This window comes from Diplotaxodon limnothrissa, linkage group LG7 (genome assembly GCF_057381915.1).
Source record: "Diplotaxodon limnothrissa isolate DT_005_m linkage group LG7, D_limnothrissa_male_GT1.1, whole genome shotgun sequence".
Taxonomy (NCBI): Eukaryota; Metazoa; Chordata; class Actinopteri; order Cichliformes; family Cichlidae; genus Diplotaxodon; species Diplotaxodon limnothrissa.
Window position 1 is genome coordinate 28,487,952 of NC_140602.1, and position 15,419 is coordinate 28,503,370.

Below are 15,419 nucleotides of genomic sequence, written 5' to 3' on the forward strand. Positions count from 1 at the left end.
GATAGCCAAATGCTGGTTTGTTATGTAATCTTTGTTTCTGGTATTGCAGACAGAATAAAGACCCTCCTTATCTTTCACATATGTTTGACACTGTGTGGAAAAAAAGTAACATGCAGATGCAATAGGCTCTATGCAAAGAGCAGCCAACTTTGCATTTACAGGTTGCTTTATTTTCCAGCCAAAACTTGAATGATCTCAATGTGGATGGAGACACAAATATGTGATGAATGGGCTGAACAATAAAACAGCAGGCAGACAGACTCACAGGGAGTTCCACATATTTCGCAGCAGCTTTCAGCTTTCAAGATCTGGTTTCCAGCAAATAACAGGTTGCCTGGATAAGCAGTGAAATAACAGCACAGCACTCCATTTCCAGGAACAAAAACATGGCTACTCACTGTGAAAGACAGGACTGAAGAGAAGAATGTCCCTTCATCATATCTTGAGAGCTTGGAGAGGACACCGTTTAAAACAGCAGCAAACTACAGAGAGGTGGGAGCACAAAAACACTTCTAAGATTAGGTTTCTAGCTGCTTTCTTGAGTCTAGTGAGGAAAGTTATTATCTAATCTTGTTTCAAGATTCTTGGAATATTTTTAGAACAACAAAAATTAGCTCCCCCTTTCTGTAAAATGAAACTCACATTTCTTTAACAAAAAAAAAAAAGCATGAAATTAATTAATCAAAGGAAAAAAAGTGTCTAAATACCAAAATCTGGAAAAACAAAACAAACAAACAAAAGCTAGGCTGGGTTATCAAAGAGTATGGTTTGACCCCTCTCCCTACTAAAATATTTTTGAAAAATATACAAAATAATAAAGCGTAAAAGAGTAAAGGTGAGGTTTACCTTTGACACGAGTGATGTAATAATGTCCTTTAATGCCTCGTCAATCAAAACATCAATTTTGGAGTGGTACTGTTGCTGTAGGGATGAGGGTAGGGGGGGACAAAAAGTCACATTATTTATTTGTTATTTTCAGGAAACTGACCAGGCACAGACATAATACAGACTACCCCTCTGCTCTGATATACAACAGTATTGTCTGTGCTGCAAAAGAAATAAAAACCTACAACAAATCCTCACACATGCACCCCTTCCCAGGACAGCCTAGAAAACCTTCCCATCCGTGTAACGCTGCTGTGTTAAGCAGCTAATAGGGTGCATTATGCAGCTGAATAATATGCCCATCTGTGCTGGAAACCTGACGGAATCTGAAGGATACTTTTTGTGCATCTCCCTACAATTAGAGCAGCCTTGTATTCCTCTAAAGCAGTGCTCTAGCTGAGAGGACCAAAGTCTCACACAAGATTCAATTAATCCACTATTTCATGTCTCGTTTGCCACTCCGTAAAAAATAAAATAAAATGAAAAAAAAATATATACATATACATATATATATATATATATTTTTTTTTATGGCACCCTTTTCCCTTCAAGGAAGGAGAGAGAAAGAAAAAATGCAGGGGCTGGGCACTGAATGGTAGCAGCAGCAGGGGGGTTCATCTCATAGTGACAATGCCCTTTCACTGGCCTTCTAAAGAACACCCAAATTAAAAATTTCAATCAACAAAGCATACAGATCGCTGACAAATTGCGGGTCCAGAGAGGTCATCGCCAATTTTTTTCCCTTCCAAAAGTCTTCAATATGGCAGCTCTCTTTCAGTGCTCTGAATCTTCCTAGCAAATCTTGAGAACTTTTCTTTTTTCTTCTTCTTACCTCAATTAACACTACTGCTCCTTCCTTTTTCCTACAATGCCTGCCTTAAAAAAAGCAGAGAGGAGGAGAAGAAATTGTTTGGTCTTTGCCATATGCGACACAAAACTGAAAAGAACAATTATATCTTTTAAAAACATTTATTTGCCTGTTGAGCTGTAACTACTGCTGCTACTTCAGCCTTGCGAATTGGCTGAGATCAGAATTAGGTCACATTTTTAATATGAGCCCCCCCCCCTACCCATCCCTCACCATTTAAATGTGCTCAGCAACAGAACAACAGCACATTGATTAGCAATTTCATGGGCTTTGTAAAAGCAAAACTGTTAATCAACCAGAGAAGTCTTTATCAAGGGTGGACTTTTCACAGACTCTGTGTTGCCTTCCAGTCAAACCCCTCACAGTTTTTTCTAAAACGGCAGGATTTGGCACAGAGGGATTTAAGAACGTCCAAACACTTTTCTGGAGATCAGTAGACTCTAAAACTTAAACAGAAAATTGTTGGTTTGGATTCAGTTCAGACTCTCATGGGGCTCATTCACAACCCCTACAAGCAACTTAAAAGGGGCCAGTTCACCTCAAAGGTATCAGATTTGGGCAATCACATTTTCATTTGGTAGGTGGTTACCCTCAGGGATACACATTTTCCCCTAGTGGTATGCCAGGGCTAGCATTTAGCATACAGCTGAAGGATGGGTAGACATTCTTCTTCACACTGTTACAAGTTGGAGGTGTATTTTCTTTTAGATGAAAGAAACTAGTTCTTACATGAAGCTGTTTACAACATTCCACCAGTTTTACCGACATACTTTAAAATGGTTTGAATCAATGACTGCAGAAAATATATATTTTCTACAGTCATTGGTTTGTACGGTTAGACCAGGCTTAATTTTGCTAATAGATTAGTCTAATGCAAAATAGACTGTTTAATTTAAAACCAAACCAAAACTCCCATCTTCAGGTTGGCACTCTTTATTAGTCAAGCTGAAGAATCCTGACAAAACTTCACATTCACATAACACTCAACATCAAAATATTTTCTAGGAAAAAAGGCTAACGTTAATTCAGTTTTTATAATTAGCTGTTTTAGCCGAGTTTTATAAGTTAGCTATCGTCAACTCAAACACCAGAAATATCAAATCTCCTGAGTATGAATATCACGTAATGGTAATGGTACTCTTTCCAGGTACTGCAAAGTTGCAGAACATATTTATTCACTGTGCTTCATATGCTTAAGAGTTTGCAGATAGCAACATATCTATTAACTGACCATTAACCATCAACTGGACAAAATAAATGGCTCAACTTTACAGGGTTCAAAGGAAGCTAAAATAAACTTCTGTTCATTCTTCATCATTTTATTGATGTTAATTTAGATTTCCTAACAAGGAAATGGGAAGGGCTGGGGAAAGGAAGGTTAATGAGGAGGTGGAGGCACTTACCCACTGTCCGTCAATCTGGTGTTCAAACAATGATGAGAAGGAAACATGGATATGAGGGATGGTGGAGAACATGAGACAGAAAAGAAAAAAAGGACAGTAAGCCAAGATTTTCTTATTTTTAATTTTTAAATGCATCAATTAATGACTTGCAATATTCAACTCATTCAACACATGTCAAACAGATGATGCATATGACGACACTGAAACTGCTTGTGGCCTTTTCATAACATAATTAACATAACAGCCAGAAAAGTAGGTGTAAATGAACTCCAATCCCATCTTTTAATTCCCAAGTTGGAAATATGGCTTGAAAACTGTTTGCGTGCACTTTAAACCAAACACTCAAAATAATTAAGTAAATTAAGTTTTGTAATGTTTTTTTTTTTAAACAGTCCTAACTTTAACAGTTTAAGTTCATCTAACATTTTCTTCCATTTGAATTAGTTCATCTTATTATTTTTGACCAACTTCAACGATTTTGCATATTAAATACCTACTACTTAAATATTACATTTAATTTTACTTAGTTATTTCAATTATATGGCAGTCATGTTTGGAAGGTTTTGTTTCCTGGGGTCAATTTGACCCCCAACATAAAATGTAGCAGTCTTTTGTAGCAGTAGCAGCTGGACTGATTCAGATTCTGATAAAAGACCATGGAGTAAAAGTAAGATGTCCTCCTCTTTTATCAGTTGCCCACAGGTTCTTACCCTTCTTACAATGTCCACAAAGTTTAACATTTTTTCTTGTTTTATTTTCATTCTTTTTTTACGCTTTTATTACTTTTTGAAACATTACATTTTTTTCATTTTCCAAATTTTATTTTTATCTGGCAGGTAATTTCCTGTCAAATATGGAGGTCTGCCCACTTGTCTGCTTTTGCTTTTGAAACATGAGTAGGTGTGAAGACTCAGTGAAAGCCCAGAAACAACAATCATAAGATAGCTCTGCATTCATCACTGTTGACCACATTGTTTCTGTGACAGTAAGTATTCAAATTTTCTGTAGATTTCTGTTTTTCAATCCATTTTAGCGAGATGTCAGCAAGGCAGCTCTCACTCAGTGGCACCACAGCCACTTCACCATGTATCTGACTGAGTTCACTGCAGTACCTGAGACAGACTGCTAAGTTTTTAAACTGTAGATAGTATTAAGAAGAAAAAAACAAATGCCTCAGAATAATACTTGTTTTTTTTTCTTTTTTTGATAAAATGCTTTTCATGGTGTAGAGACATTATACGAAAGTAGAATCTTTCAGTTTAACTGGAAGGAGTTAATATAGAATTCAGAAGTAATGAAAAAGGATAGGAATAATTGTTAGGTGAGTGACATCAGCTGGAAAGAGCAATGAGAGGTTAACCTTTGGTGATAGGACCGTGTACAGAAATCTCAGAACTTTTTTGGAGGAATTTGTTGCTGCACATCTACTCAGTTAAAGCAAAAGATGGCAGCAATCCAGAATTAGTCTTCTTTTGAAAAAACCTTGCAAATTTGTTTGTTCGAGTCTTTGAAAGTCAGAATTCTTGTTTTGTAAAATCAGTCTCTTGCAAAAATAACTAATATTACTAAAACCAAATGTGCTAACTACTTAGGTCAGTCTGATGTACAGTTTACGTTCTTATTCTCACCATAGCAAAGATGCTGGCAGGTCAAAACGTGGAGTACCCCTTACAACTTGTTTGGAGGAAGAAATACTACTGTATGGAGAAGAGCCATAACTATCACCTTATCAATTTATTTTGAGTGGTTTTGCTATATTGTACCTTTGATCTTTTTTCAGTGTAGGGTTTAAACAGAGCATGCCCAACATGTTCTACTACAAAACTTGACAGCTGTGTGATTCAACTCATGACTTCATTCAGATCCATTTGTGGTTTGTTCTCTAAACAATAACAACAAAAATAAGGTTGTAACTAAAACAATAGAGCTTTCAAACATCCTACACAGCAAAAGTTGTTGGGTGAGGCTTAAAGACATAAGGGTATTATGACAATTTGCAGAATAGTCTTTCTCTCATTCATTCATAATGAGCCTGATGAGCCAGATCTGAGATGGTGCAACGCTGTCATCATTGAAAGTAACTTTGTGGAGGTTTCCCAAGAACTGCTGTTGAACTTCTTCAGCAATCTCGGTCCTTTAAGATAAAACTAATTTTCATTTCTATTCTATAGTTTACTTTGAAGCAATTGTTTCATCTTCAAAGTTCTGTTGTCCAACAATATTGGCACATTTTATTATGACACTCAATGAAATATTTCAAGTAAGTAGTTTTGAGAATTTGCAACAATCCTGAGCCACAAAACTCAACATGACCATGGTATTCAATTTTCTTCAGTCATATTTGCAACCACTCAACGACACAAGTAAAACATGTAAAACCAGTAAGCTGTAGAAAAGTTTTAAAGAATTTCTTCCTCTTAAAAACTTCAGAGAATGTTCTATTTCTTCATCAAGGTTATTTAGTTATTTAGGCAGACTTCAAAATCCTGACAAAACTGACTGAAACATCTGATGTCAAACTGACATTCGCTGTGTTTGGAAACCCAGGATTCAAGGACAATATATAATCAATTTGTCCCTCTCAAGGAACAGAAAATGGTCAGTTAACTTTTTTCACTGAGGTCTCCATTCAATAAATTAAAAGTCTAAGGCTAAATTAATAATAAAACTATTGGAGATGTAATTTTCAGTAGACAATAACATACATTTTGAGAAAATCAGAAGTCAGAATCGATGTTCTTTGTTTCACCACGTTTGGTTCTCTATTACTGTGACGGTCCGTCTGCACTCACTGGTCGACTAGCTCTTCTGTCTTTCCCACCTCTTATCTCTCTCTCTCTCCTCTGTCGTGTGTATTTGTGTATTCTGGTTTTGGTACAGAGGCAGGACTCTCCAGGGTATCTCGCCTTCTGTGTCCAGACACCTGGTTTAATCACGCACCTGTACGTCTTGATGCATGCTCAATCATCCAGGTCAGTAAATCTCCAAAAGTTGATTCTGTTCATCTAGACGTAGCGTTTTGTGGGAGAAACGTTTCGTCACTCATCCAAGTGAAGTCCCAGCCCACTGAAAGAACAATGGGCTGGGAGGTCAGTTCCTCATGGCCATTGATCAGTGGTCTTTGATCAGTGGGCTTTGGTCAGTGGTTGTTAATCAATGGTCATGAGAATTTGCATAATTAAGATTAAGGAACTGACATCCCAGCCCATTGTTCCTTCAGTGGGCTGGTTTCAGTCATTATGCAAATGTACTGTTTATAAGATTGGGGAAACCTGCAGTCAGCTGAGACTGAAGAAGTCACTTGGACGAGTGATGAAACGTTTCTCCCACAAATTGCTACGTCCAGATGAACAGAATCAACTTTTGGAGAGACACGCTCCTGCTCCTGATGTCCTTTCTGTGGTCTCTTCTTAAGGGAGTGGCAGATTTTCAGTCTTACTTGGATTGTTGTCTTGCAACAGTCAGTGCCACCCAGCTCCAAGCCTCGAGTTAATGTTTCCACTAAACTGTGAAAGCAATACTTACCTGTATATTCCCTCTGCTCAGGTTTACCTGTCATGGAGTGGTGAGAAGTCTTGGCCTGGATTTGCTCAAACTGAGGAAACTCGTTGAACTCCTCTGCAAGTTTGAGAATGCTGTAGGGGGATTTTGTAGATGGTGAGGGTATGGTTGTCTCTCCACACATGGGAAGGGTTGTTGTCAATGACCTCTATCCACCTCCTATGGTCCTCCTTGACCTCTTCGATGCCCGTCCCTTCAAGCTGGCTCTGGCAGTGTTGTCCAGAGAATTGTTCCTCAGCCTGAGGGCTGAGTTTCAAGTTTTGATCAGAGCCTATTCTTCACTTGTCATCCAAAGTTTTCGGTTAAGAAAAACCTGGATGGTTTTGGTCACTGTCATTGAGTGAAGGTCTCCAGGTCCTGCTGTTCAAAGATGGACCAGTTCATCAGATCAAAACAATCCTGTAGCTGGAAAAGAGCATCATCTTGCCATTTAATGACCCAGGTACTCAGAGGGGTTTGTTTCCTAGAGGGGGTGTAAGAAGTGTAAGGAGGAGAGAGAGAGGTAGTCAGATCGCCCCAGGTGGGGGAGGGGTGTCACTCTGTAGGGCTGCTTGATGTTATTGTACACATTGGCACAGTGTCGTGTTGATGGAATTTGGGGAGTACAGATTTCAAAGGTGTATTGTTAAAGTTCCCAGAAACAATATGGATGCCCTCCGAGTGCTCACTTTGCGGTTTGTTGAGGATGAGTTGGAGATGGTTGAGTGCTGAGCAAATGGTAGCACTGGGGGGGATATAAACGATGGTAATTATGGCTACCATTCGCTCACGAGGTAGATGAAAGGGCCTGCACTGAATGGACATGGCCTCTAAGTCTGGTGAGCAGTGACTGTCTATAATTCTAGTGCTACGGCACCAGTCCTGAAGGACATAAGCACAGAGCCCACTGCCCCGTCCCTTACAAGAGTCTTTGTAGATCGTAGATTTATTTGGGACTTCGATAATGTTGCCTTGCCTCTAATAAATCTCACCTCAGACAAGGTCTCGTTCCAGTGGAAACCCACAGCTCAGGAATCTTTAGACAGCCTAAGCAATGTTTTGCTGCAGCTCTTCATCTCAGAGGAAGAAACCCTCTTGCCTCTGTCCTGTGTTATCAGTTCTCAGATCAGCTGAAACACTCAGTTTATTTAAATCAAGTTTGAAGACTCACCTGATCTCAGCTGAATTTGAATAAAACACCAAATCCACATTTTTAAGCTTAAATTTCAAAACTTAAATTTTAACTACTGATTTTATATACTGTTCCTTCCTTTTTACTTTTTTTACTTTCAATTTTAAATCATGCTTTTTATTTGTTTTTGTTTTTTAATGTCTCTGTAAAGCACTTTGAATCACCTTGTTGTTGAATTGTACTATATAAATAAACTTGCCTTGCCTAGTATGAAACAATATCTATCTTATAACCTCTGTTCTGGTGGTCATCTTTGGCAAAAGATGTTTGTATGTCCTTGTTTGATCGGTTTTTGGCCAGAATAAGCCATTGAGCTTGCCACCTGCTGGGCTGTTGAGACTCTTTCTTCCTATGCCTGGCTGCCCATTGTCCCATTATCGCTTTGGATTTCATCACTGGCCTTCCACCCTCATCGGGTAATTCACCATCATTAACTGGTTTTCTAAAGCTGCTAATTTCCTTGCTTTGCCCAAGCTTTTATCCACCCTTGAAACAGCCCAGTTACTTACAGAGCACTTCTTCAGGTTACATGGGATCCTTTCTGAGATTGTCTCCAACTTTGGCCAATAGTGCACCTCACGTGTCAGAAAAGAATTCTGTTCAGCACTCGGAACGCAGGTTAGTCTAGCTGATTTCCACCCACAGACAAATGATCAAACCATGCGTGCCAATCAGGAACTGTAGGCAGTTCTCCACTGCATCGCTTCATCCACCTGAAGTTCACAGCTTCAATGTACGGAATATGCCTATAATTCCTAATGTGACCCACTGGTTTGTTAAGTCCTGTTTTGAAGACTCAAGAAGAGTCTTTATGCTGTTGCTATCTTGGTGTTTTGTGAGTGGGGTTTGACTCTGGTTGTTCAACTACAAGCTTATTGGTTAATGGCTTGCTAATCACAACTCATTTACCAATGAGCAAATTCTAGAAAATCCTCCTTTTCTAAATTTAAAATAATTCAAATTTACAGAAACAATAATGAAATGCCCCACATTCTTGCAAATTACTTGAACATGAAAACTTGAAAATATGAAACAGAGTAGCAGTAACAGTCTGAGTAGATGTTATTTACAAAGCTGGTATACAAAGGATGCAGACAGGAATTTATTGTGTGTCTGCTGGAAAAAAAATTACAGGAGATGTTTTTCAACAGCAGAGGGCTGGTGGAAGCTGAAGAATTGAGGAAGCTTAAGGTTAAGAGAACAGTGAGTCTAGCTTTCTGTCAAGATTGCCAACAGCCAAGGGTTTTGCTCTTCATGATGCCAAGGCCCCTGCCTCACACAGACTCCACAGTTATCCATTTAATAGCCTCTGACAGTTTCAAGTGAACATGAATACACCTGAACTTCCCTTTTGCTGGGTGTTTGGTAGAAAACTTTAGTGGCTGATCTGACAATTTGACTCAACCTTTTCAGACTAAAGCCAGAAATAAAAGACTGCTAAGGTTTGTTAAAAGCTCACTCACTTTCACTCTGTAGGGAAAATTGATGGTGAGCTGTGAGATTGAAATGGAAAAATATAAATAAAGCCATCTAAATAAGTGATTTAATCTGATATTCAAACCAGGACTAAATTTTCCACAGACATTTCTGATCACAATCAGTAAATTTCAGAGTGACTTCTGCAAGTGAGCTGGGACATGGTTAAACTGAGCATCTGAATTAACTCAATTAAATTATCCCACTTAGAACTGTTATAAAGGAAACTATCCACCAAGACCAAAACGACTTTGTAGCAGACTGTAAATATGTTTATGTCTGAGGTAAAATTGGACATTATAACACATGAGTGGATTGGTGACTCACGTTTTGTTAGCTGACTTACTTGTGGCTATTAGAGGAACTTTACTGGCACGTTTACATTAGTTTTTAACACTTGGTTTTGACCTGGCTAGGACACCATTAGCTATCAAACATGTTTCCAGTTGGCTAGTCAGCCACCGAAACTCACCAGCTAGCCCAACAAAGTCACTAATTTAACATCACATTACACAGGATAAGATAATAAAGCCAACACGCGTTCATTCTGAAACCATGACTTGGTTTCAAAGTAAAATCAGCATGACTGGAATTGGAGCCACTACCAAAGTGATTTTTCTGTCACAGCAGGAAAAAACTTTTAACAATCCCATCATTATAATATGTAAGAAAGCATATTAAAGTGGCAGACTGTTGTTTATTTATTTTTTGTTTTTGTTTTTAAAGAAAACCACAGGAGGACACAAAAAGAATTACATTAATAAAATGCAAAATGTTCTTTCAGAGATTTTCTCATATTAACAATATATTCTTATATTATTAAGTGTAATGACAGTAATAACCCCTTTTGTCATTGGCTAATAACTTCAAATGTAAATTTGATCCAACAGAACTACAATTATAAATAGTTTACCTCCTGTTCGCTGTCCAGCACACAGAGTTTGGAGCATTGGTTTTTGGCATCAATCAGCACGTTGAACATGGTGCAAACTGACAGTGGTAGAAGGGAGTCTGTTGACTTACACACTTTCTGCATTTTGGCATCAAATGCAGATTTTGTTCTACAGGACAAAACAGAAAAAAATGTTTAAACTGTGTTAGTCTTTTCCATTAAGCAGTGACACATGTTTGTGGATGGTTACATTTAGGTAAACTAAAACAATTTAGCCATTTTATGATCGACTGAAGTAAAGCACTTTTCAAAAGAAAAGCTTTTATATTATCAGGTAATAAATTTTTTTGGTTATATACATTTAATGCTGTCTTCTATCTTTTTAAATAATCCGATGAACACATAGAAGGTAGTACTTGAAATTTAGGCCTCATTCACAATTCAATTAAGTTCAATTTTATTTATACAGTGCCAAATCACAGCAACAGTTGCCTCAAGGTGCTTTATATTGTAAAATAAAGACCCTACAATAATACAGAGAAAACCCCAACAATCATGACCCCCTATGAGCAAGCACTTGGCAACAGTGGAAAAGAAAAACTCCCTTTAAACAGGAAGAAATTAGATAGATATGATTCAAACCACATAAAAAGATCATTTATAACCTTCACAACCTGACTGAAACTCTTCAAATAAGCCATTCCTCTGCAGATGTTCAGTAACCATTTTACAACTAATCTTTCAAAAACAAAAACAAAAAACAAACAAAAAAACAAAAGGCTGGTGATTGGCCTTTAATAAGACAGCTGGGTCAACTGATGGATTTCTTAGTAATGGTTTAATTATTGCTAGCTTGAAGATCTACTGACAAGATATGAAATATTTATTTTACATTTATGCAAGAGATGTCCCAGGGTAGAAGTGAAACCAGGATTGTGCAGTAGCCTCTCGCCATATTGCTCACTTGCTTAGAGCCCAGTGAGTTACAATAAATAAGTATTGAAAAAAATAAATATCACTGCCAACAGTTGAGTTATGTGCAGGGAAAAATAAGACAAAATGACAGAAAAAAATAAATGTAAATCAAACTTCTTTTTAAATTGCATGGTTCATGTCCCTTTAAAGATCATAAATTTTACTTTTGTGAAGTAGTTGAACGTTTTTGTAAAGTGATGGATGTAGCCATCATGAGCTTTCTTTTTCGAAGTTCCATCAAATTCCCATCTTTTTCCACTGAGAATAACACATCTGTTTGTGACTTCATATTGTCTGACAACATCCTCCTAAATTAAATCTGATCTTTAATATCTGATATTATGTTTTCCATATATACCAAAAGTATTCAGTCACCCATCTAAATCATTGAATTCAGGTGTGCCAATCACTTCCATGGTCACAGGTATATAACATTAAGCACCTAGGCATTCAGACTGTCTCTACAAAAAATTGTGAAAGAATGGGTCGCTTTCAGGAGCCATTCCTGTTGATGGTTAAGTACCTCACAAATGTACTTTTGGAAGAATGGTCAAAAATTCCCATAAACATACTGTTAAACTTTGTGGAAAGTCTTCCTAGAAGAGTTGAAGTTGTTATAACTGCAAAGGATGGGCCAACGTCATATTAAACCTTATGAATTAGGATGTCACTCAAAATCATATGCATATGAAGGCAGATGAGTGAATATTCTGGTAATATAGCTTATGTCTAAGCAGGTCCTATCATGCATCATGTTTATCTATTTCCTATGAAGTAATTAAAGGTGTTTGTGCAGTCTGACCTTTTGACGCAGGCCTCCATCATGTCACTGGCCATCAGTTTGAGTCTTTGCTCCAGATGCTTTGCAAACTCTGGTTCTGGCCAGTGAAGGTCCATCACAAACATTTGTAGAGTGTTCAGCTTCCAGAACAAATCCTCTGAGGTAGCTGAACCATTGCTGCGTGAAAGATTGAGGGGGGTTAATAACTGAAATGGACTCCAACGACAATGAATACAAGCTCTAACAAGCTTGTAAGTTTTCCGCTGGCCCAACAGGTTCTTTTATAATTCACTTTTGTTTTAACAACTCTGTAGTACTGTATTTAGAAAAAGGTGTATGAAGTGCAGGAGACTATGAACAGAGCATGAAGTGGATATCTCAGTGATCTCAGTGGATAGACTGAAAGCCAACTTAACAACGATTACTAGAATAAATTATTTTCAGCATAATGTACCAGATAAACAACTTTAATGAAATACATGTTTTACATCCGCAAACTTAATTTCAGTGATCCACATTTCCTGTTGATGGTCATTCTTAACTTGACTGTATTTTTATTTTATCATTACTTTTAAAAAAGAAATGTTATTGTACTCATAACGTACTAATAGTTATTTATATGCTGAAGAACAACACTTTATTTGTAAATGAGTCTAGCAGAGTAAACTGTGCTTTCTAGACACTTTTAGGACTCAGTGTGTGTAGAGCCTGAATTATTATTTGACAGGAAACACATACACTGGCTAAATAGCGGTAACTGATTAAATATTTAAATTTAACCAAAAACCAAAGTCCAACTTTCTTGGATGGCCTGGTATAGTTAACTGCTTAAAAAGTTATTTTTATTTGTTAGGTAATTTCATAAGAATTACCTAAGCCTGCAGTTCTCCATTGCATCTAGTGTGTGTGTGTGTGTGTGTGTGTGTGTGTGTGTGTGTGTGTGCTTATATCTATGGACTCAAATCAGGGTCACAAAGAATCTCCAGCACCAAAGTCAATCCTCAGAGGGAATGGTAGAACTAACCACAAGTCTCAGCTGCCAGATCTCTTTTAAAAAAGCAAAGACGCACATCTGGGATCATTACATCAAAGCAAGCAGATATAGCTGCCAAAAAACCTTAAGTTCAGAAAAGGAATGACCCCTACTTACAGCTCCTGCAGCAACATCAAAACATACACAACACAGTGCTAGAACAGACAAATGTGTGGTACAGACCACTAGTGGATGAAGTCCTTATTCTTTGGGTGATTTCCATGAGTCTTAAAACGGAGACCCTTAGCTATCAAATCTGACCTTGAAACAGATAAGCATGCAGCTACCTACTTACTTAATTCTTAATACAACAGGACAAGTGGACAAAGCAAGGTCCATAAAGACACAGGTGAGTGTGTTTGATGTAGAAAAATCTGACCGGCTTGGCTTTAACCTGAAAGAACACCTTTGGGATGAATTAGAATGTCGACTGTGAGCCAGCCCAAAAATGTGCTACTGGAAGAATGCTCAAAAATTCCCATAAACACTCTCCTAAACCCTGTGGATGGCCTCCCCAGAAGAGTTTAAGCCATTATAACTGCAAAGGGTGGGCCGACATCATATTAAATCCTGTGGAATAATACTTTTGTTAATGCAGTGGTCCCTCGCTATAACGCGGTTCACCTTTCGCGGTCTCGCTGTTTCACTTATTTCTCCCCAATGTTCATGCCTGTCTGAGAAAAGTATATAGTGTGTAGTGTGGGGTTTAATAGCTTTAAAACATCTATAATAATTGAAAAAATAAAGTTGGCTACTTCACAGATTTCTCATATCGCGGGTTATTTTTAGAACGCAACTCCCGCGATAAACAAGGGACCACTGTATATCATATGATATCATGTATGCATATCTCATGTAACATGTATCATAAGAGCTTAGCATCTCTGGGTATTCTGCATCTGTTGTGGTTCTTTAATAGGTTCTGCTAGTTTGTGTGTTGATCTGTTCAGCTTCAACACACTGCCAGGCTGAAACAGAGACAGGCGGACACTTCCCGACATTCTCCCCTGTGCACAGGTTGCACAGCAACACATGGTAAATGCTTACTGACATAGAAGTGTTCAGTGCCCAGCTAGACTGGAGTGGGGAGGGTGGAGGATGGAGGAGCAGAGAGAACAAAGGTGACGGGGGTTAAAACGACCACCTCTCACAACCTCACTTTTCTCACTTCGCCTTTAAAAGACTGTTACCTTAACAAGTGGCACACAGGAATACATGCTTTGGGCCGAGTCCGTAGTGCAATTAAATGCTCAGTGGTTATCCCCCTCATGTCTAATTAGTGGTGCTCGTCTCTGACTGTGCTCTGCCATACTCCCTGGGGAACAGAACAATCCCACTCACCAGTCTGTGCTCATTAATGAAGTGCCAGCTTTTTAGTTTCTCTTTTTTTACGGATAGGGGAGGGCCAAGTAAAGTGAGCTAGAGGAAAATTGTGGTCTATGTTGTGGGAAAGACTGGGGGAGTAAGAATGAGGAGCCTTTTTAAGAAACACACCCTCAACCAGTATTTTGAGACCCCCCCACCACGCAATATGTCCACCAATAATGTCAGCTCTAATGCAGACTCTACAGACAGACACACACAAATACTTTGCAATAATTAAAGAAAACTAGACTAGACATGCAATTTCACAGATGAAGGTGAACCCACAGTACAACTACAGTCTTAATTCATCATTTTCTAGTGCTCATGCTGAAGCTTAAACATCATCTTATGTGTAGCAACACAGTCAAACACATTCAGTCCATAATATACATAAAAGAAGGTAGTATCTGCAATTAAGGTGAACATTTGCCTCTTTTATTCAATTAAACCACTATTTCCAGGCCACATTTGAAGGGAAGTTTGTTTATTTTAAAAAGAATCATTGTCAATAACGGATTTTTATCTGGAGGTAAATTAGATAAAATAATGGACAAATCATTCACTTCTATTTAGGGATTATAAGTTGCACTTCATTGTTTTTCTAAGCTTAGCAGCTGCATCACTTTTCAAATCATAAATGATGGACATAATCACCATGAGTTTTTCAGATGAAATTACTTGTAGTCCCCCTCTTTTTAAGTCAGGCATGTAGTGCATATATAATGCAAGTCATGGCTTGATTTTTTTTTTTTTTTTTGCAGTGAATGGCCAAAGGTTATAGGGACAGCTACTTTAAAGATAGTCCTCATATTCTGTATGTTGAAATTTTTTTTAAGTATATTTCTAATAAAATGCCAACTGGAGAACAAATATAATCCAAACTGTAAAATCAGGACAATCATGTTGATTTTCTGCATATTTTGCCACATAATCACTATTAAAAAAAAATTTGAGGTAAAGAGAAGCATACAGGTTTTCTCACATAATCTTTTTTCTTAATCTACATCAC

The 15,419-nt window shown here is 37.8% G+C and overlaps 1 protein-coding gene across 1 annotated transcript in view; it reads right to left on the reverse strand.

The window, feature by feature from the left end:
• The window catches only part of cadps2 (Ca++-dependent secretion activator 2), a 194,711-nt gene that overhangs the window by 20,995 nt on the left and 158,297 nt on the right, over positions 1–15,419 (reverse strand). Inside the window, exons 20-24 of the mRNA XM_085357839.1 lie at positions 12,034–12,189; positions 10,278–10,425; positions 3,157–3,171; positions 847–921; positions 399–482 (exon numbers count right to left, since the gene is read on the reverse strand). Coding sequence (XP_085213965.1) covers positions 399–482; positions 847–921; positions 3,157–3,171; positions 10,278–10,425; positions 12,034–12,189 — 478 coding nt within the window. The remainder of the gene's footprint in view (positions 1–398; positions 483–846; positions 922–3,156; positions 3,172–10,277; positions 10,426–12,033; positions 12,190–15,419) is intronic.